The sequence below is a fragment of the Macrobrachium nipponense genome, chromosome 49, assembly GCF_015104395.2.
Source record: "Macrobrachium nipponense isolate FS-2020 chromosome 49, ASM1510439v2, whole genome shotgun sequence".
Lineage (NCBI taxonomy): Eukaryota > Metazoa > Arthropoda > Malacostraca > Decapoda > Palaemonidae > Macrobrachium > Macrobrachium nipponense.
In genome coordinates this window covers 5,453,047-5,477,106 of record NC_087224.1, presented here as the reverse complement: position 1 = coordinate 5,477,106, position 24,060 = coordinate 5,453,047, and the positions used below count along the sequence as shown (strand labels likewise).

Here is a 24,060-nt window from a genome sequence, read left to right as displayed (position 1 = left end):
ACGTAGTAATAGTCCATTCAGGGAAACAACTTCTGCCACTAAGAGAATGTTTCCCATCCGACTCACCCATCTTCTCTTGAGCAATATCCGATTCTAAAAAGGTTGTGTGCGTTTCTCGAAAGGATGAGAGAATTATATTATATCGTGCTCTGCCGTATTAGAATCCTTTATAATACTGTCACATTGTGGGTAAACAGCATTAATCTAGAAACCTTTGTAAGGATACTAGGAATTCTGTAGTTAACCTCGGTATGTGCATAAGACTTGACCATACCGTAGTCTTAAAGTGAATTCTCTTCTACTACATTCATCTTCTCACTAAGCATGTACTCTAATAAGCCATGCTTTCGTAAGCATGAGAGCATCATATAATATAGAGTTCCGCTGCGTTAGAATCCTTTAATAATGTTACTATGGTAAACAGCATTGAAATGTTGTAATATCTTTCTTATTGAAAGCTTCTTAGCAAAAGGCAGACAATATTTTATTTATGTTTGCTTAACTATCCCTCAATCCGAGGCTAAAACCGCGATTGTAGGGGAGAGACACGGTTAGTTATTCCATCCCGCAGGAGAGAGACATGTAACCAACCAGTCATGACCGACACCTACATGTTACTGCGTTGGTCTCTAAGGCGCGATAGCAGTCTCCGTTAGCCGTCTGGCCTTACTCTTCCAGAGTTGCCAGCTACTCCATTAAATAAAGGAATCTTATAAAATTATAATCGAACTTCAGGAAGTTCTTATCATGCATATTTAAGTGAAACAAGACTTCGATAAATCTAGAAGCTAAGTAGGTGTGTCTTAACAATCCCTTTAAGCGTAGTCCTTCCTAGGAAATTCCTGGAAGGATACTGGTAATTGAGTTGCTCTGCAAAGAAGTAACTACGGTATGTGTGATTTGCCGTATCGTATTCTCATACAGCAGATACTCTACTACCTTCTTTCCCTGCCGAGGCAGATAGAGAAAGGAAAAATTTTTACTGTCTTCGTTCTTTTCGTTAATAGAATGATAGAAAGAGTATATATATCTTCTTAAGGAAGGAAGTTAATCCAGGAACTCTTTAAATCTTCGTGATTTCCTCATAAATCGCGGAAGAGACAGAATTCCTGTTCATCTGTAGGGTTACGGAAGGAAGTAGATATTTCCTATCCGCCATCATACCCAAACGTCGATGAGATTCTTATAAGAAAAACTCCCAAAGCTCTTGCCTCTTCATAACGAGGGAAGAGCATGAATGAAGGAGAGAGTCCGCATTGAGAGGAACTGCCAAACACAGGAGTCTTCTGAATAATGAAAAAATGGCTTCTCTTAGTATCAGAATCCTTTCTGACAAACGCGACGGCCGCCGTGTGCGACATCTTGCACCTTTGCCAGGGGAAATTTGCTCAAGTTAAAAACTCAAAGAGGAGCCTCGCGACTGACCTCTCTCTCATAAGAAGATTTGGAATATTTTCTGGCGCCTGGCTCCTTGCGCCTAGCGCCTGGATAGTTCCGCGCGCCTGGAATGTTCCGCACGCTAGAAAGGAGACTCGCTCCTGGAACGTCCCGCTTGCGTGGAAGGTCCCGTGCGCCCTGATAGTTCCGAGCGCCTACTAGACCCCTTTTAGAAAGAGCCTCTTGCCCGGAAACGTTCAATGGAAGGATCGTTCTGATTGCCACTGTACTATAAGGCTCCTTGCTCTAGCCGTCTGTTTTTCTGGCGCAATTTGCGCCAAGGCTGGCGCTTCGTCTCTTTGAAGGCGCCTTGCGCCAAGAAAAATTTTCTAGAACGCGGCTCGCGCTCAGTTTGCTAGAACGCGGCTCGCGTTTGGTTTGTAGGAATGCGGCTCGCGCTAGTCTGTTTTGTGGAACGCGGCTCGCTGCTGGCTGTTGGAACGTGGCTCACGCTAGCTTGCTGGAACGCGGCTTCCTAAGTTCCTGGCTGGCTCTTGTTCAGTGTTCTCTTAGTTTTCAGAGAACGCGCTAGATCATCAAAACATATACATTCTTCGTCTTTTCGGATGTAAGATGAAGAGACGCACTTTTTTAAGGATGCCTTTTCAATGGCTATCCTTGGCAGTCTGGGACCGCTCTACAGAACCTGCCGAGGGACGCCTGACCGGTGGGGATTCTCTGAAACCTCCTTACGGCTTCGACATTCCTTCTCCCCTGGGCTTGGGAGCTTGAAAGAGGTCTAGGCCTGGGAGCGAGACAGAGCCGATCAGACGCACCCTCCACTGCAATGGGGAACACTAGTAATCACTTCTTACCTTTCAATAGCTCGCATTTTGAGCCACAATCCTTGTCTTCAAATTGCAATTATGAATTTGAAGTTTCTGCGAAGTAAGAAGGTGATGAGGATGCAACACTACTAGTACTGTTAATACTCTAATTGCTCGTTAGTACGAGTCTCCAAAAAACTTTTAAAAGAAACGTATCTAGTTACATGCTTTACTGACTCCCTAAAGTAGGAAGTCAGTATTTTCCTCAATCAATTCTAACACTTATTACACGTATTAATGAATAAATATACCAAATTTTCGGTAACTAATTTGTATTTTTCATAAACTAACAAAACCTTCGGTTCTTAACATTATCATTTACTAGCGCCAAGCCTGGAAACCGGTAGAATTAAAATTTACACTTGTGAGAATCCAGGGACTAATTGGCAATTCTATACCAGGTCCACGGGCAATGTATACCAGAATGCCCAACGGCTTTACCTGTGACCCAATCTTAGTTTTTATTTTCTAACCCAGTTTTAGCTGCTAGAGGGGTGGTTTTCGATGTGGGTCCTTTAACTGTTAAGACCTCCAGGGTTTTTGTTAGTTTATGAAAAATACAAACGTTAGTTTACAAATTTGGTTTATTTTGTTTCATACACGAAAACAAACCTTGCGGTCTTAACAGTTCGGAATAGGACTTCTATTGGAGGGAGGTAAGTCTCCTACAACTGACTGGAAGTTTGCCACCTTCTCCATTTCCGAATATATAGGTTAAAATTCTAGAGAATGGACAATGAAAACCTAGGACCCAAAGATATAAGCGGGGATCTATTGTTTCCTCCCACTGGGTGTAGATACCAATTCTACTGTTTACCCTTTCTTGCAAACTATGTGAGTGTCTACCCGAAAACGGTTTCGTATTTTTACACGTCATATATTCTTCGAAATTTTCGAAGCCAAATTCATTAAAAGAAAAATTAATAAAAGCGTATGCGAACCAAAGACCAGTACTTCCCTGCAAAAGACAGCCCAGAAGATCGATGGCGATGAAAAACAATAATCAAGTCAGGAGGTAGCAACAACATATGTTGACACTACCGCGACAGAGAAAATCTGATTCTAGAACGGGAATGGTTCCTATTCCTGCCACCCAGCGGCAGGGGGGGTAGATCACCTGACCTACCTGCAGCGTGTGCCGCGAAATTCGAATTTCTGTCGGACGTCAGAGACATAAGCTAAGTATATATCTGCCGGGGAAGTTGCATGTACAAAAATTATTATTATAATATAAAAGGGCACATGCATTATCCAGAGGTGGAAATTCTACAGCTGGAATGCTACTTACTCTTAGATGTAAGTCTCCAGTAAAACAAAACAATGAAAACTAGTATCCCCCTAATACAATAATAAAAAAAAAAAAATAAAAAAAACTTACTTTTCAAACACCTGTTTCCTTTCTCGCGATGTCAACAAAAGATACCGGGGATCAAAAACGATTTTTGAGAGCTCCTTTTCCCAAGAGCTGAATGCTGATACCTGAGGAATATAAATTTGAATAAACTCCTTGATCGGATGCAAACTTTTTGTACACATGAGATATCTGGTGAATAATAGAAGTTTCTTAAATTAATTTACTTTCTTTAAAATCTTGCTGAATATGTCATTATATGACCAATAACTAACTAAAATGTGTGTACAGAAACAAGAAAAAAAGGACTAATGACCAAACATAATACAGATTAATACAAAAATACATTACCCCTTTTTCAGCCAAAAGGTCTCGGAACTGTTTCATACGAATCTCCAGTGGAACAATGGCACGTTCCCTGGCAGCCTTTACTTCAGCCTCAATGGCAGCCTCCTTTCCTATGTCGATGCGTTTTATTTCATCCTTTCCAGTCTGCTGGAGGAAGAAATAATGGCAATCAACTAATTAAGCAGACTATATTCACTTTCACATAGAATGACGCCTATCTTTTCACTTTCTGTGCAACAAAAGACAGCACCTCATTTGATTGTGTCGAGTTCATTGCAAAAAGATATTTAAACAGAAAAAGCACAATGAAAAGTTTCAACTTACGCAGTACTATTCATTTTATGCACTATTTTTGTAAGGAATTACTTTTGGTACAGTAAACAGCTTTAATTAACAAATCATTATGATCAGTCATATAAACATGGCCTATGATGAAGCAAAACTAGGTCTAATTCTGTTTTATTAACAGCCCAACAAGCCCTCACATACCTAACAAGTGTATAAACATAAACAAAATCTTGTGTAGAGAGTGCAACCTCTATCAAGTATCAAGGGAACTCACAATAATACTGATTAAACAAGGCAATTTTCAAATAAATAGCTTACCCAACTACCTTGGAAGAAATGCAGAACTCCTTATTTTCACTGTCTTTAGTGACAACCAATTAACCAACTAATTTCTGTGTCTGGATCCTGAGCCCACGGCTTTCTATTAACGGTGCCCTCGTCAAAAAGGACAGCTGACAACTTTTACTTCAACAATTTCTTATTGCACCTAAACATTTCTTACTAAATCACCCGGATCTACTTTTGACATCCTGGCACTTTTATCTGCTTGACATTATGTAATATAACTGCCGATTGATTTTAGCCAATTGTTAATTGAAAGTAAACCTTTTTATATGGGTACAGTTGAACCTCAAAACCAGCATTATGTGGTCCGGGAACTTGCATGGTTCAGCTCGATTTTGAATCGGCTGCCACTAGTTTGTAGAGCGGCCACAAGGGCGCCACCACATATTGTTTACAACTTGCATGATGGCAAAAACTTGCCATATTTCTTTTGTTTTTGTGAAAATAATTGTTAGTAATAAAAATGTGTGAAGTTAAATATGTTTTTGATATTACTTACTCTTTGAGTGTCTCAAAGATTAAAGATGAAATAGTTTTGACCAATTCTTTATACGTATAGCTGAATACGTACCCATTCCACATGCCACCCATGAGATCAGATGATGCTAGAGGTAACAAGTACAAGCATAAATCTTCATCTGTGATAGACAATCCATCTCTTACTAGCGAATGTTTAGTGTTCACTTCCTCAATAGCCGGTGGTGAGCTATGTTAACGTTTTGAGGGCAGTGTCAAAATTGCAATGAGTGACCACCGAAATTCATTTCTTATTTTTGTCATTTCATTACCCTCTACACTAAAATGAATGACGAAGAAACTAATAACGGTAATTAAGAAGACAGTAAATTTAGAAGATGAGTCACCGATAATATTCTGCAGATTCTGAGAAAACTTACGTAAGTAGGTGACTTATGGTTAGGCTAACTACGGAATATAAGCTAAATATATTTAAGTACACCATTTTATGGAAAATTGTACAGTATGAAGTTATAAAATGATAAAAAGTGAAAACAAATGAGTAAAAATATGATAAAAAGCAGTGTTCAAACTTAGCCAAGTCGTAGGCTTTTGTATGTGGAATTAGCTTGCATGACTATGTTTACATTGGAGCTTCATTTCTTAGGAATGATTCTATTATTCCGGGATTTTCTGTGGTTTGGCAGTGGCCTGGTCCCAAGGTTCCTGGATTTAAGAGGCTGGACAGTATATAAACATAAGACCCCTGGTTGTATTACTTACAGCTATTATCTGTGGCTGTAAACCGGGTGGTGCAGTTGCCGTCATGGGGGTTTCTGTACGTGGCTTTTTGGAAACTGGCTCGTCCTTTGATGGTTCCTCAGCCTTGTTCTTCATGCCTACTACTTCTGCTGGAGGGTTATTCACCATTTTTTCAACATCTGCCCGATCTGCTAAGTCTGGAGGTTTCTCCCAAACTGATGTTCTGTTGTACAAAAGGAATTTCTTTATTAATATAAACATTGCAAGCAGTAATTATAAAAGTGAATTCATTCAAAACAAACCCATCATTTACAAGTCACCATTCAAGTCTCCGTGAATGCTGAAGATATCAATTCACAACAGCTACTGGACATATCCCATTGAATTTTGGGTTCAGGTGCCAAGGATATTCAATTTTGTACGTCTTGTTTGTGGCAACCTCTGAATTCTAGTCAAATATCATAATACAAAACCTTGAGAAAAGTTAAAAAAAACCTATGCAACTGACAGAAGGATGATTAGTTGAGCAAAGACAGACTATACGACAAATGGGAAAGTTGATGACCAATAAGCCAATCAAGATGGGAGCAAGAAAGGATTAAATGTTTGCATTTGTATCCTTGCTAATAAAAAGTTTTTGATTAAAGAACGTGTCCAGGGTCCTGCCACGAAGACCACAAATATAACTGAAGCAATCTGAATACTTACCAACTAATTGTTCCTTGAAATAAGATGACTAGTTCTTTATTCACACACAAATTCACTTCCAAACATACGCACTTCGGGGATAATTGAACTTGGAATTAGCAAAGGTAGCTCACCCAACAAAAAATACCCTGATTTAATTCTTCACTTACTTTGTAGTGGGATTATAAAAGAAGACCCTGCCATCACCAGTCCAGACCACACACCATGGTGTACCAGAGACAGGTTGTGAAGAAACTGGCCGGCTTAAATCTTGCTGAGTTTTCTGTTCTTCTGCTTCTGCACCCTAGAAAAACAATGGATAAATTTCAATACAAAATATTTAAAGATATGTGTAATACTAAATAAACTATAATAAAATAAAAAAAGACTTACAGACAAACCTGCTAGTACAAACAGATAAATTAAAAAAATTAAAGATTTCTGTGAACCCTAAAATCACCTAAATTTTTTTTAAGAATTGAACATTCACTTTTACGTAACTGATATCATCAGTCCACTGTCAATGGAACATATCAAATTTAGCTAAAAACAGACTTCTGTGAAACATACATTACGAACACTTTTTAATCTTTCGCATTAAACCTAAAGAGCAATATTGGCATATGTCCAGATTGCACATCATTCAGCTTGAATTTCAAAACAAATTCAACACTAGCCTTGACAACATTCATGTTACATGGCCTGCAATACCAAAACCATTACGTAGATGTCCACTAGGTTGAGGTCTTTAAGTCAAGTTCAGGTGTTATCAGTAAATTTTTAACTTATATTCCAAACGGGTCAAAAGCACAAATTATTCAAGGGTTACATGAAGTACACATTAATACTAGTACAGCGAGTTTACTTTTTTAACTCGGCTCACACATACAAAGAAATAACATCTTATTAAGACTCTTGACACTTGACAACTGGATACATTATTTGATGACACTACAAAACCTTCAAGTTGTTATATTTCTGCTTTACTATTTGCTGCCAGTTTAAATCAGCCCAATAGGATATAAAAATAAATATGGTTGCAGTTAGGGAAGGGATACTGCTGGGTCTCTATCACATATAGCTCCAGAACTTCCAAGGACTTCATTTTGCTCAATAGGTTGGTTGAGGGAAGATCAGTGGAAATTAAAGCACAGGAAACACATGAGCAGTGGAAGTTCATGGAGAGTCTTTGAGCCGCATGACAACAGAGGCAATGGTGAAACAAATACAATTGCTGTACCTTAGAATCTTCATTATCCACTTCCATTGGAGTGTCTTTGTTCTCAGGAGACAAAGCTCTCTCGCCATTGACTTTGGCTGTAGTGCTGTCCTGTGACGCCTCCGACTCTGTGCCTGGAGCTCCAGGGCCAGAACTGACTCCCAGACTAATGCCTTGAGCGAGTGCCAACCTGGCAGCTGTAAGGTAAAGTTACATTTAGTACACAAAATAAGTAACGAGATTAGAGTTTGACCATACCAATAAAAAATAACAGTACCAGTATGTATTGAATGGCAAAACTTGAACTGCAAAAACAACTCATCAAATATGAGAAAAGCACAAAGCACATGGATTGTGTACATATAACTAAGGGAACCAGTGTATTTACATACATTTTATTTTACAATAAAAGAATAAAATGTAAAAACTTACAAATCAATTTAAAAAAAAAAATCTGACTACTACAAAATTAAGCATCACATCCACTGGTACATGTTTAAAGGAACACTTGAAAATGACATTAATCAAAACATCACATCCACTGGTACGTCTTCTAAAGGAGTATTTGAATGACATTAGTAAGTCTTATTCATGTCTACCTGAACCCTGCTGACACCCTAGGAACATGAACAGAAACCCACTGCCAATCTGAAGCATTCAAAATGGCTATGGAGGAGAAGCAGCATTTTGAAAGGCTTCACAACACTGCACACTATGTACACCACTGGGTCATTCAAGTTACAAAAGCAAAGAACATTACTGAACACAAATAAAAAGGAAAACATATTCTCTCAAGGGCTAACAAAGTCATTCTTACATAATTTACTAGCCAAAATAACACTTTAGTCAAAGTGGCAACACCAGCCACATAGAATTTCTCTTGTAATAATACACAGACATCAGGTACAATGCAGTAAACTGAGGTATCAATATCTTTTAATGAGTTGCATCAAACTTATACATATGTTTATACTGAAGGATTGTATATAGTATCTATGATAAATGAACAACATACCTCTACTTTTAAAACACGTACGTGATGATCCCATCGCCTCAATCCATTATCAACGAAATGTTACTAAATCCACTGCAAATATTTGTCTAAGGATAAAACCTCCTTTTTCACATTGGTGTATGTTAATCTGAGGGGGTGATTAGCAACACTAAAAATATTTAACTGCATGCAAGCTCAGTATCATTTTGATTTTTATGAACTACTTTTGTTGGTGGCCTCTTTACAAGTACATAGTGAAGAATATGACAGGTGTTTAAATAAACCACTGATTATCATTCCACTGATTATCATAGACAATTAAAGACTGAATTTGAAATTAGAAAGAAGATACTATTCTTTGCAATAAAGAAAACACATGTTTATTTGCATCATCTTAGCTAGCTATCTTCTGGAACTTCATCATATAAAGTAAATCAGAATAGGACCTCTCAGAATAATAAACGATGTAGAGAGTGCTAATGTATTTTTCAACTTAACATAATGAATGAAATGACAGCAGTGACTCAATGTAAACCCAATTCCAGAGTGAACAATTGAACAAGCATAATTGAAGAAATACTGTACATTTAATTCAACATAAGGTAATTATTTCACGCTAATCATATCTATGTGAACCTTACATCCCAATCTCAATATTGTTCACTTGAATCATCTTGGAAAAATTTGTTTAACCATCACAGATAACCATATTACAAATGAAGTTTCTCATAATACGGAAAGACTAAAAGTGGCACAAGCACAGCGCACTTTACCTTCCAAATCTTTCAAGGGCTGAGGTTTCTCCCAGAACAGACTCCTGCGTCTTTGAATTGTAATAGTAGCCTTCTTCCATCGGGGGCCTTATGTTCTGTCCAATTCGCTGCCTGGGCCACAAGATCTGGATCTAGTTGGAGTCGTCCATTGTAGACGAAGGTGCTCCCTGGGTCACGATCGTCGTACTGTTGCCAACGACGACAGCCCCACTGTTCGCTGTGCCGACGCTCTCAGTTCCTGGAATGCTAGTTCCCGTGTTGCCTAACCCAGACGATGCTCCCTGAGTGGATCATGTTCATTTTCATTCAATTTATGTTCAACTTCTCCCACAACTGGGTTAGATCTCTCAAAAGTTGTCTACATTTTTAGACTGAATTACCATAAGATCAAAGTTTCTACTGGTCAGGATAGAAATGTACGAGATATCTGCATCCGCAGATTATCCCCGTTTGTAAATCCGCATATGTTTTGACAATTTCTTAAGATCTGCATCCGCATTAGCATTGCGAGCAACATCCGCATCCGCAGTTTGCGAATGCGGACACGAGGACATCACCAGCACCAACAGTGTTCAACAGTTCATACTCATACATAGTAGCTAAAAGTAGATTTATTTTTGTATTTGCTAAATTCGGCTTTATCGTTTTATTATACAGAATGCATTCATGATAGATAATTAGCCTTTTCATACAGTTAGTATACTTTATAAGTAGCGCTGTTATAGCATATTTATTTTAATAATTTCATGTCATTTACATCAGTAAACACACACACACACACACACACTCTCTCTCTCTCTATTGCGAAGAATGAACTTGAGTTTTGTCACCCTTATCATGCACGAGAATGAAATAACCGGTGCCAGGACAACTAAAAAACCGTTAGTACCCCCTGTACCTGGTGCAGTTGTATGTTCATATGTAAGTATAAGTAAACACACATATACATGAGTATCACTTGTGTTTCTACTTTCAATTAGTACATCAAGTATTATGCAGTTACACAATTTTGAAATCATTTGGCTGAATAATTAAATATATGTAATTTATTTAGATTGACAAAGTATATCTGCATCAACAACAGCGAGGGGATGGTCATCAAATATCCATATCTGCTTGCGCAAATCTAAAAAGATTGATATCTGCATTCGCAAATCATTTTCAGGCATCCGATACATCTCTAGTCAGGATTCGTCCAAATCCCCTCATGAAATCAAATAACCTATATATATGCTACTTCTCCATGCTGTTTGTCATAACCCAGAGAAAAGCCTCTTCCTCTTTTGAACATTTCACTACACATCTCAGCTGGGCTAACTGTAAAAGTACTGACGATGGTCGACACTGCTTATCCACTTACTCTTATTTGCACACATCTATCAATCTGCACTTGTCACAAACTGTCTAGCTACAAACCCTTTGAGATTCCAATCACATCTACTGGCATCATATATAAAAATAAAAAATATTGTGGAATCATACATAAACAAATATCAACCACAATTATTTCAGTATTTAGTGGCATTGGGAGTGAGTCACTAATTATACACTCAAAAGGAATCTGTACAACATTCAAAAGGAAATTCATAAAAATTTTTGGGGGTCATAAATTTACAAATCTCCAATTTTTTCCATATTTAAAAAAAAAATTGCGAAATTTATGCTCTTGGTTAACTTCAATGCATCACCGACTACATCATTACTCGGTTTCAAGATACACCATAGCCAGCATTCTCTAAAAATTCAATCAATCTATGGTAAACAGCAAATGAAAATGATCTCTGAGCTCATATACCATAAGACTTAACTGTTTGTGCTTCATCAAAGTTCAGTTTTGGTCCCCTTAAATCTTCATAAGTAGCTTTCGTTACGTCTTTAAGACAAGTGCATTAATAAGCACAGCTAACAGCAATCAACCACTTCAACCCCATCACCTTTTTTTTTTTTTAATTCAGTGCATGAAAATAGAAAAATACAAATATTCCTTTTATAAATTACCAAGTACGTATGTACTGCACTAGGGACTTGGAAGGAGGCACCACAACTGATATAATAAATTGACTGTTGTTCCAAATTATTAAAAATGTTCTATATAATAAATCATATTAGTCAAGTGACAATTCCCAAACCCCTATCACTAAATATCTGCAGTTGATAATAAAAGTGCAAATCCTATAAAAAATAAAAAATCTTGTGGACAAAGCTATCACGTAATGAGGTTAGTAGTAAGTTAATCAATTCCATATAATTTTTGAAGAAAAAAATTGATTTGATATTCATGGGTATTTTTTTTTTAATATAATTTTGAGGGGCTTCTTATAATACTTCTAGTCACTGAAAACTGGAAATTCATGTGACAGCAGATCTATCTATAAAAATAAAATGCAAAAGGCCTTTAAGATGTATAAATTTGTTAGAAATTCCCTATTCTCCTAACCCCCCAAAAACCACATTGTGAACTCCCCTTGCGCAAACAAAAGAAAGAAGGATCTTGTAAAATTACCTCCAGCCAATTTAAAGGATCTTGTAAAATTACCTCAGGCCCTGAAAGAGGTTCGGATTCATGCTGCTGCTGAGGCTGTTGCTGCTGCTGCGACTGTTGCTGTGAGGTTGGAGGCGGCTGTTGCTGCTGCTGGCTCTGAGGCGGCTGCTGTGACTGAGGAGGCTGCTGCTGCTGCTGCTGCGTCTGAGGGGGCGGCTGCTGGTGGTCACCCATGTGACCTGGGCCAGGGCCTGGCATTCCCCCCTGCGGGGGCATCCCTCCCATTCCGGGCGGTGGCATACCCCATCCTGGGGGACCCATGGGAGGTCCAGGGGGCATTCCTGGTCCGTGGTAGCCGTTCCATCCAGGGCCTGGCCCAGGACCAAAACCTATGTAGACACAATGCCTCGAATTATTCAAATTATCTTTTACAAAACTCTTCAAATATAAAGTACATACTGGAAACGGTCTCACAAGCATCATTCAAAATAAAAAAAACTAAATCCATACGCAAACTTAAATATATATCACAAAAAATTTAATCCACCCCACAAACTTCAATATATCTTAAAATATAACCTGTCATGAATCCATAATTCCTGATAATCTACCAACCATGACACAAATACTCCCTATTTCATGCAATCTTGTTTGCATGGTGTGCTGAACCTCTAAACAATTGTGGTTCATGGTGAAAATGAACATTTTTTAAAATTAAAATACTGTTCTTTATGTCTTTGCTTCTAAATTTGAAGTTTGGTAAAAATTCAGGACAAAATACCAAATTTGTAACTAATTTGTATTTTTCATAACTAACAAACCTGAGGTCTTAACATTAGGATTTACTAGCGCCAAGCTGGAAACCGGTAGAATTAAAATTACACTTGTGAGATCCAGGGACTAATGGCATCTATACCAGGTCACGGGGCATGTATACCCAGAATGCCCACGGCTACCTGTGACCCATCAGTTATATTTCTAACCCAGTTTAGACTGCTAGAGGGGTGGTTCGAGGTGGGCCTTTAACTGTTAAGACCTCAGGTTTGTTAGTTATGAAAAATACAAATTAGTTACAAATATACCAAATTTGTAACTAATTTGTATTTTTCATAACTAACAAACCTGAGGTCTTAACATTAGGATTTACTAGCGCCAAGCTGGAAACCGGTAGAATTAAAATTACACTTGTGAGATCCAGGGACTAATGGCATCTATACCAGGTCACGGGGCATGTATACCCAGAATGCCCACGGCTACCTGTGACCCATCAGTTATATTTCTAACCCAGTTTAGACTGCTAGAGGGGTGGTTCGAGGTGGGCCTTTAACTAGTTAAGACCTCAAGGTTTTGTTAGTTATGAAAAATACAAATTAGTTACAAATTTGGTATTTGTTCATACACGAAACAAACCTTCGGTCTTAACATTAGGATAGACTTACTATTGGAGGGAGGTAAGTCTCTACAACTGACTGGGAGTTTGCCACCTTATCCATTTCCGAATATATAGGGAAATTCTAAGAGAATGGACAATGAACCTAGGACCAAAGATATAGCGGATCTATTGGTTTCCTCCCACTGGGGTGTAGATACCATTCTACTGTTTACTCTTGTCCCTTGCGACTGGATCCACCTTCACCCCTCTTTTTTTTCCTTATTATCCAGAGGGGTGTGTTGCTACTGAAAAGTATATCATCAGCTAAGATAGCTTCAACAGTATGGCTGACCATCTCACCTGCATCTAGTCCGTTCCAGCACATGACGGTACTCTCCTCATATTGCCCGTAGTTAAAGGAGTAGGAAGAAAGTAGTAAGAAAAAAGACCAGTCATCCATTCATTCTACTTTCATACCTTCATCTTAGACTAGACGCAAACTGACCCGCCAGGGGCACTGGATGAACTATATCACGTTGTTGGGCCGCCACCACTGGACCAAGGAAAAGGTGTCCAAGGATCTATGGGCAACATCTTTCAAATAAAATGAGGTGAAGTTGTTTGACGCTTCCCACACGCCAGCTTTCAGAATTTTATCCACAGACATGTTCTTAAATGCCAGGGAAGCACTCACACCCTGATGTCATGAGCTCTAGCTCCCACCTGGCTATCTGACCCTCTGTCTTCTGCAGTTATAAGCATCTCTGATCGTCTCCCTTAGCCAAAATGATATTGTATTTTTTTGGACACTTTCCTTCTTGTTCCGTCCTGTACTTACGAACAACCTCTGGCACCACGGCCTGAGGTGCCTTGTCTCTTTAAGTACTCCCTTAGTGCCCTGACGGGGCACAGGAGCATTTCAGCTTTGTCGTTGTCTACAAAGTCTGCCAAGGAAGGTATGGTAAAGGAGTCGAATCTGCCGTCTACTATTGTTGGATTTTGGGTCTTTGCCACGAATTCTGGACAAACTCACACACCATGTGATCTCCAACCTCTCGAGTGCTTTATGAGATATGAGAGGCCATGTAGCTCCCCAACCCTTTTGGTTGAAGCCAGGGCCAATAAGAAGACTGTCTTCAGGGTCAGGCTCCTATCCGTGGACTGCCTTAGTGGTTCGTAGGGGGGTTTTTGTCAGACCTACTCAGTACCTTGGTCAGATCCCAATCTGGGGCTTTTAGCTCCTTTGTGGGCATGACTGTTCAAAGCTCCTCATCAGCATGGCCAACTCCCATGAAGACGATATGTCCACTCCTTTCATTCGTAAGACTGAGGACTAGAGCAGCCCTGTACCCCTTACTGCAGATACAGACATATGTTTTTTCTGTTCTGAGATATATCAGAAACCGTCTGCTAACTGCTGAAATAGTGGTACCGAGTGGAGACACGTTCCCTCTACGACACAATCACAGTATGCTGACCACTTTCCTTGTATACTGTCGCAAGATGATTTTCTGATATTTACCTGCCATCTGAGTTGCTGCTTTCTGCGAAAACCCTCGCTCTCGGAGGGAGATACTTGACAGTCTCCACCCGTGAAGCGATAGGGACTTCACCGACTGGTGGTTACCTCTCCCGTGAGGCTGACACAGAAGGTTGCTCCATGGAGGTAACTCTCTTGGCACATCTATTAGGAGTTCCAGTAGGTCTGGAAACCACTCTGCTTTCGGCCATAACGGGGCTACCAGGGTCATCTTGAGGTTCTGAGACCGCATTACCCTGTTCAGACCTGACGGATTAGACAAAATGGAGGAAAATGCGTACACGTCCAGATTGTCCAGGGGTGTTGTTGTAGCGCATCTTCTGCTACTGCCTCTGCGTCCGGGACTACTGAACAATACTTCCAACTTTTTGTTGTACCCTTGGTTGCGATAGGTCTATGATCGTCCTTCCCACAACATGAGCATCCTGTCCACTACCTGTTGGTGTAGGACCACTCCGTTCCCAGAATCTGATCCCTGCGGCTCAACTTGTCGGCCACTATGTTTCTTTTTTCCCGGAATATACCTGGCCTTGATGTCTACCAGGTTCTCTATAGCCCACTGGTGAAGTTGAACTGTCATCACATGTAACTGCCGAGAAACTAGGCCTCCTTGCTTGTTTATATAAGCTACTACTGTGGGTGTTGTCTGACATCAATACCACTGAGTGTTCCTTTACTCTCTCCCTGAATTCTTGTAGAGCCAGGAAAGCTGCTTTCAACTCCAGCACGTTTATATGGAGTTCTCTGTCCTTGCAACTCCATTTTGCTGACACCATCAACTCCTCCATATGGGCTCCCCAGCTTCTAGTGACGCATACGAGCAACAGCAAGAGGTCTGGGGAGGATTGTTGAAGGGGGACACCCACTGTCAGATTGTCGTCGTCCACCCACCACAGCAAGTCTTTCCTCACTTCTGCCGACAAGGAATTTGCTCGTACGGGTGATCTACTGTTGTGACCAAAACTCCTTCATCCTCCATTGTAGGGACCGAGGTGTAGGCTTCCTTGTGGTACTAGCTTCTCCAGGGAGGTTAGGATTCCCAGCACCACCTGCCACTGTCTTGCTGCTGTGTCTGCTTTCCCAGAAAGGCATTCACCACTTGTTTGCATTTCTCTACTCTTTGGTCTGTCGGGAATACTTTGGCTTGTGTTGTGTCTATCACCATTCCCAGTATTCCAAACGTTGACTTGGATCCAGCTGCGACTTCTGCTGATTCACCACAATACCTAGGCTGTGACAAAGCTGCAGGAGGGCCGCCCTGTCCCTGAGTAATTTCTCCCTGGACTTTGCTATCACCAGCCAATCGTCCAGATATCTTATTAGCCTGATCCCCTGAGCATGCGCCCACGCCGACACGAGGGTGAACACTCTTGTAAAAACTTGAGGAGACGTTGTCAATCCGAGCACAGGACCTTGAACTCGAAAGCTTTCCCTGCAAGACTGAAGCGGAGAAATTTCCTTGAAGACTGATGGACTGGTATCTGAAAGTATGCGTCCTTTAGATCGACTGTCAGCATAAAGTCTCCGATTCTGACTGCTTGTAGAACCGTTTTCGGAGTTTCCATCTTGAAACTGGGTTTTCCTTATAAACAGATTCAGCGTTGACAGGTCTATTACTGTCCTCCACTCCCCGTTGGCTTTGGGTACCAGGAAAATCCTGCTGTAGAAGCCTTTTGTCGGACTGCATACGTTGTTGCACAGCTCCTTTTTCCATCATCTTCTTCACTTCGTCCTGCAGAATAGTGGCTTCTGAGATTTGTGGGCATAAGTGACGTGGGTAATGGTTGATCTGTCAGGGGCGGGTTACCTCGAACGGAATCAAATACCCGATCCTGAGAACACCACCACCCACTGCTCTGCCCCTAGTTCCTGCCACACCTTCCAGTTGATTGCCAGGCAACCCCACATGGTGTGGGGCCGAGTGATGGGAGGCGCCCATCCTATTCTTCTTGAGCCTCTCCCTCTTCCCCTTTTATTGCCCTTCCTTCCCTCTGTTGCTATTGTGAAAGGGCCGATGAGTTATCCTCTTTGGGGAAGAGGGTCTTGTGACTCTATTAGGGATGCTATGTCTCACTGGTTTCTTTCGAGGCATCTGCTGTTGTCTTCCCTCCAAAGGAGTAGTTTGACTGTTAGACGTTTTCCTAACTGCCTGTTGCACCAACCTATCGTTAGTGTCCATCCTTCTTCTATCTATCGCCTCTTCCAGTATGACCTCTGGCAACAGTAGTTTGCGATTCCAAGATATCCCCATTCCTCATTGCTAACAGGGAATCCAAATCCACATTGCGGCTTAGTCTAGCCAATGCTGCATCTCTCCTCATTAGCAGGATATTTGCCCAAACATTGGCACTTACGTTTGTCAGGTACGCAATCGCCTTTGGACCCTGACCTGTAGTAATCTAATGAACAATGGTTCATCCACTACTTTCCTTGTTGCTTCCGAGGATGCAATTTTCGCCACTGCTGTTGACCAAAGGGTCTAACCAGGACGCAGCCTGAAAGACAGAAGAAGCTGTTGCTTCTAAACGTAGCAGCCTCTTGTACGTCATCGAAGGGCACTCCATTTTAACTGATCCAAGGTTAATCCAGGCCTTAACCTTACAACATTAGGGTTCATTTGTCTAGACAGCAAAGGGACCTTCGGTGTCGTATAATATTTCCTTTGCTTTATCATTGGAGGGGGAATAAATTTAAATGATCAATTAGATCTTAAGGAATTATCCCTCCCTGCAATCTTTGCGTTTACGTGTTGCAAGACCGATTCCGCATGACTCGAACAAGGCAATTCATACACACCTTGGTATCCCTCTTTAGTCCAAACGCCATGTCAATTCCAGGAGGAAGCATACTGGCCTGTTTCTGTCTTCTCCGAAAGGCTATTGAATTGACGAATCAAATCAATAACCTCTGCATACGAGGCCAGAAAACTCTTGGTTTTCTCCTTCCTCCGGCTCTAGTGTACCACTCTCCGTCACGAGAGATGTTTTGTCTCGCCTCTATCTTCTGACAGACGGCCCTGAATTTCACGGCCGCCTGCCCACTACGGCCGCGTCTCTTTGATCTTTGCTGGCCGCTGTTGGCTCGATCCCGGATAGTCAGCAGGGAACGAGAACGTCTCACTCTTTCTCTGCTCACGGATCTAGAGCGAGAATCTCGTTCTAGATCTCCAAGATGAAGGCTCCCTTAAGACAGAGGTAAGTTCGTCTCTATTAGCATTGCATCGTTTCGAGCGTCGGCGAGCCCGGCCTCGGCCTTCTATCCAGACGGACACTGCCCTTCCACGAACGTATCCGCCGAGGTTGCCAACTCTCTATTTTTCGTACTTTAATAGGACGCCTTATTATCGTCCTTCGTACGTATTTTGAACGGCCTTACGGGCGAACTGGGACCTGCATTCCATCCTCTGCTGCACCTTTCGCCGCCAACGTCGATTTTACCAGAGGTATCGCAGTTTTTGCGATCCGAACTGGCAACTCCGCCTCGGCCGCTAGCTCGCCGGCCGTCACCTCTCTCGCTTGTTCGGACTCTTGCGAACGGCTTCGTCTGCCAACCTTGTGCTTAATAGCCACTGATTTTTTTTCCGACCTTCTTGCTGACTTGGAAATGACAGTCTTGGTCCGAAGAAGAGGAAGAATTGATTCTTCTCCTCTTGGCCCGAGGATCCGCTAGGAAACTCCCGAATCCTCCTCCAACGCTTGACTGGCGCTCGCCGTGACGTTATCGGACTTAGCGATGACGCCGAACTAGAGGAAGAAGACGAAGAAGGCGAATCACAACTTTTTCTTTTTGTCTCCTCTTATTCATTCTCTCCTCTATACTCCTGTAATTTCTGCATTACAGTTTGCATTGACGGGTCAGAAGGCGTATTAGCGTCTGGGTGCAGCGAAAAAGGCCGAGAATCGGTCTGTGACGTCATCACGCCTGCCATCTCAGAGTGTGACGTATGTTGTGACGTCATCCCTCTCGTAGGGAGAGACTGAGAGGTTTCTGCTGGCAACCGCAAGTTTGCTGCCAAACTACCTCCCACGTTCTGCATCGCTGTAAATACTGAGTGGGATGGTGAAGCCGCGGCATTAATTCCCATAAATTGCAAGCCCGGGGATGAGGAACATTCAGCGCTGCCGGACCCTGCTGGAACCGTGACGTCATATAATGCGCAAGCAGACCATCCAAGGTTGGTACGCCTGGTAGGCTAGCGCTGACCACGTACCATCTAACCTATGCGCTTGAGTAGCAGGAGCCTGAAACAAAGATGGCGGATCTCCCCCTCTACTTGCTGGGAACAAAGGAGAGTGCAAAATTATTCATAAAATTACCCAAGGCCCCTCCTGACGTTTCCGATACAGAACCGCTAGGAGAGAAACGAAGGGGTATGAGACAATTCAAAAGCAGGTGGAGAAACATATGGAGCAGCTGGTTTATTACCGATACAAAAGAAGCCGGTAAGGTTTGGTCATCCAAAGATGGCGTCACCCCCTTCCTTTTGTATTGGCTTTTCCATAGAACTTCTTCCACTGTTCCACCGACCAACCGCGACAAACAGAACACGGATTAGTAACCGTACATACGTTTTCCCTGCACCTACTACACGTTGGATGAGGATCCGTCGACACCGAAGTTAGGAACCTAGAACATGGAAAGCCACTGACTCCTGGGCATTTCCTTTGTCTCCTCTTCGAAGCGGTAGACGATCCCGATGTTGTTAGGCAAAATTCTCCATCATACCACGTTATACAACTTGGAAAAAGAAAAGGAATGAAAAAATAAAAATGAAATGGATAAAGAACGGGCGGGAAACTGAAAAAACCCAAAAACCGGCTTTAAATGAGATAGACAGTAACACGTCTTATCTTAAAAAGGCGGTAGGAGGAAAATAACTGATGGGTCACAGCGGTAGCCGTGGGCATTCTGGGTATACATGCCACACCGTGACCTGGTTATAGATGCCATTAGTCCCTGGATCTCACAAAGTGTAATTTTAATTCTACCCGGTTTCCAGCTTGGCGCTAGTAAATCCTAATGTTAAGACCGAAGGTTTGTTTCGTGTATGAACAAACACTTGGTTCCTAGTAAATACTAAACCAATTTGAAAAAGCAGCTCCCACTAGCTTGGAGCTTAGAATATCCCTCTATAAAGGCAGATGATGAAAATACAATTAACATCCACACCTTTAGAGGTACTAATATTTTATCACAAAACATCCTATCAAAATGTCTATAAAACATTACACAGTACTTGTATGTTCTAATTTTAACATCTTTGTCCACAAGGGTTAAATGATACATTTCTTGTCATGAATACATCCAGGCAAATAGAATATGGCAAATTAATCTTAGCATAAAATTTAGCTATTGATCCATTTTTTATGAAATAAAGAAAACACACTAACACCCAGCAATACAAAGAAATTTAGCATTTCTCTAAACACAGTAACCTACCTTCCCAAAACTCTTGGCTAAGGAAAACATGAACAGACATAAACACCAAACATGCTCTTAAAATTCACACAGATTCAGCTCATCCAAGAAATGCTCAAAAAGCCACAGCATGCTTTGTGAGGAAGCTTAACATTAGTTTACATTCAGCTATACAAATCTCTTGACCACCTCTACTCATTTTATGGGGAAGAAAAGGTCCTATTAACTGAGACTAATAGCTGTAATTTTATTCCTGAAATACGTATGATATTGCATTTTGCATCGTTAAAATTCAACAACATTCTGAATGTGATATCTACTACGCTGTAACATTTGATGTCAAAACCAAATAAATGAAGTACCCATTCCACAAGAACCAGGGATATAGAAGTGTGAGAAAAGATCACAACTTCTGCCAAGACTGAGTATAATGAAGTTTAATATTCCTGCTGCTCCCAAATGCAGACACTTGTGCTGGTCACAACGCCTGACTTTTAGAAAAATTTCATTTAAAAACCTACAAACATTGCCTAACTTGTAAACTTGAAACATCATAAACCAAGATAAATAAACTGATGAATACAGGAAATATTTGAAACTATTTTCTGGTATGAGACCAGCTGAAACAACGCTCGTGTCAGACACATAACACGTGTAACCAAATTCAAAGAATCTAAAATAAGTGACATATTTGCTGGTGTTGCTGGATCAAAATGTAATTCTTCAATATATGTAACTGATTTTAAAACATTTACAATACATGTTCTGTCTCTTCGAGCATTGCTGAATAAAAATTTACTATTACTAATTGAACAGCCCACCTCTGTTCCTACTCTGCCCATCTCTCGTTTTGATCTGCAAATCTCGCCTCAAAGTAGTAAATGAGACTTGCACGTATTCATATTAACTCTCGACCTTCAAGATTATTTGCCATTTTTCTTTTACATTTGCTTTTCCTGTCCTTCAAACTGCTTTGCTCATATTTTAGCCTTACATCAATGCTATTATTTTAGTTTGATTCCAAACTTCAGTTAGAAAACAAGTCGCTTCAAAGGGCAAGTATATAAATATTTGACGCTACTTATGGCACTACAAATAATGATTAAACCTTAACATTGAATTATCATAAGAGAAAATAGATACCTATGTCAATCTCACAACAGAACAAGTAGCCCCGACAGAATTAAAAGGTGAAATTTGGTACATCTATTACTCTACCATCCTCTGAAGTTAATACTACTCAGAATTCTGTCAAAATGACTGAAACAGTGATACCTGCATTCACACAGAAAACCAAAGCTTATCCATTTTTGTCAGCGTTACTGTAGTGACAATGCCCACACTGCCACAAACTGGACTACCTTCCCTTTAATATACACACACACAAACCACTCTCAAAAGTAGCCCCTGATAAAACAACTTCCTCAAAATACTAAGGTCAGTCTTGGAGAAGTTACACCTCCATTATGAGACTCAGAGCAGACCAGCAATTCGACCAAGAAATTATGAACCAATATACAATCTTGGAGAAGTTAGACATCATTTATGAGGGTCAGAACAAATCAGTAAATCAATGCTGATATTATGAACTACTGTACAATACTAAAATACTATAAAGCTTACCAAATTCACTATATATATCTCACCTGTCGGCGTATGAGCACTTGTTAAAGCACATAAACAAAATTAATAATACAAAGCCTACATGGGGAACACAACAACAGCAGTCATTAAAGGACAGCCACTATAAGCTAGGGATACATATCAGGGTTTTACTACCTAGTCTAAAAGGGTTAAATATGACTAATTATACAAACCACTGATTATAAAAATGTAATTAAGCTATGCTGATTTACCAAGTGGACAATACCCTCATGAAAAAGCTATAAATAAATACACAAGGTTACTATTACCACTACAACTATATAACAGATCGTCAACATTTTTAGGTTCTTTCAGGGATGGAGCAAATATGGGGCAAGACAGTTATATAAACTGGATAGCTACATGAAAAACATGAAGCATAGACAACGCTGGTGCCAGGCTATGTACAAATTAGTCAGCGTCCTACCGCATTTCCATAAGGTTGTGTTTCAAAATATTTTTGGGAAGGAAATACTACATGAATGATTTCCCTAAACGCATTTGAACTAGAAACTCAAATAACCATAAAGCTTACACCCATCTTGTCTTTGAATGCATTTAAAGCTTTAATATTTGATGGCACAAATTATCTGATGCATCAGTAACTTATTGAAAAGGATACTATATTATTTCACTTTAACCAAATTCTTGACAGTTTTAAGTTATCTAGAATAAGCTGGAAATATTTACTTGCTTTATATTCCAAGCAATACAAGTTCATGACATTACTATGATCCCAAGGGTGTAAAATAAAAATAAAAATTAAGACATTAACACAATAAGAGGTGGGGTTAAAAAGAGATGTTGGAGCTTTGAACTTTTAGACTGCCAATTACTGCATGATATTCAAGAATGCAAATCAAAATTACACAGCAAGACTGATCTTTTACGATCAAATGCAGCAACTATTGCTAGCATGAAAGCCTTGGCAATTTCTCATGAAAACTGTTACAACTTTCTAAGCAAAAAACAAAAAATATAGCCCATGCTTCACCAGACTCAGTGCAACAACACATGGCTAAAATCCAAAGCATGCATCCTGCCTAACCACCGATTTCAAAAGGGCAGGATCCACTTGATAAATCACTGTTCTAAATAACTATGACAACACCTAAAGATGCTAAATCCACCTTCGCTCACCCGAACCAAACCCTGGGCCAAATCCTAAACACAGAAAGGAGGGAAAAAGAGAGAAATATTTTACCCTAAACACACACATCTGTAAATTATAGAATGTTAAACAGAATTTACAATTCCTGCATAATACTAAAATTTTAGCAACACAGACAATAGACATTTAAGTGATTCTAACTGGCTGATGTACTCAATTCAACTTATTTTTCTACATTTTCAAATAAAATATGTTACCGCAATTAACATCCATATATGCCATCCAGGCTTTATCATCTTATAAAATTTTGCTAACAAATAAGACAATAAAATAATCAATTGTACACTTGAATGAAAAAGTTAAGAATCGTACGTGAATAACTTAATGCAAAGGTCTCTGTTCAACCATTCAAGACTAGCTTCAGTAATATTGGCTACAAATATTGAGAGTACTACTACAATACCAATAACTGAGTTAAATTACATCTCCTCTGATAAGATGCCCCAAAAAAGGACACTCAAGTTTTTTATAAATTACAAAGTACGTGTAACTATAATGAATGAGTTGCAAAAAAAAATAAAAAACAAGCCAGCAACATTTCTGAGTTAACAAAAAATATTGGGAAAATCACATACTCTATACTTTCATCAGAAAACATTACTTTTAGTCTTTCTAAAATTTACTTGTTCCAATATTTTGTATGAATAAACCATTATGCAATGTATACAACTTTATCATGACGTCATAAAAATAAACTCACTGATCCAATGTCGTTCCAGTCATAACATTATATGATAAGCTATTTTTTTTTGTTCACAAACATTTGAGGTAATTACACTTTTCAAAATGAAGTTCTAGTTTTTGGTCAATATTTTGCATGACATACACATATCAACATCAGAGTTGCCATACATCCATTATTTGACAAAAAAAAAAGATTGGTGTGAGATGACACATACTACATGGCAAGGGATGGGAAAACGATGCAATTAATATGTCCGCAACA

At 40.0% G+C, this 24,060-nt stretch overlaps 1 protein-coding gene across 1 annotated transcript in view; it reads right to left on the bottom strand.

Moving 5' to 3' along the window:
- Positions 1–24,060, bottom strand: part of LOC135205286 (transcription elongation regulator 1-like) — a 96,658-nt gene that overhangs the window by 59,906 nt on the left and 12,692 nt on the right. The window contains 11 exon segments of the mRNA XM_064235674.1: positions 3,643–3,743; positions 3,967–4,110; positions 5,836–6,037; positions 6,672–6,805; positions 7,742–7,917; positions 9,488–9,521; positions 9,523–9,558; positions 9,560–9,621; positions 9,624–9,768; positions 12,024–12,358; positions 23,084–23,107. Coding sequence (XP_064091744.1) covers positions 3,643–3,743; positions 3,967–4,110; positions 5,836–6,037; positions 6,672–6,805; positions 7,742–7,917; positions 9,488–9,521; positions 9,523–9,558; positions 9,560–9,621; positions 9,624–9,768; positions 12,024–12,358; positions 23,084–23,107 — 1,393 coding nt within the window.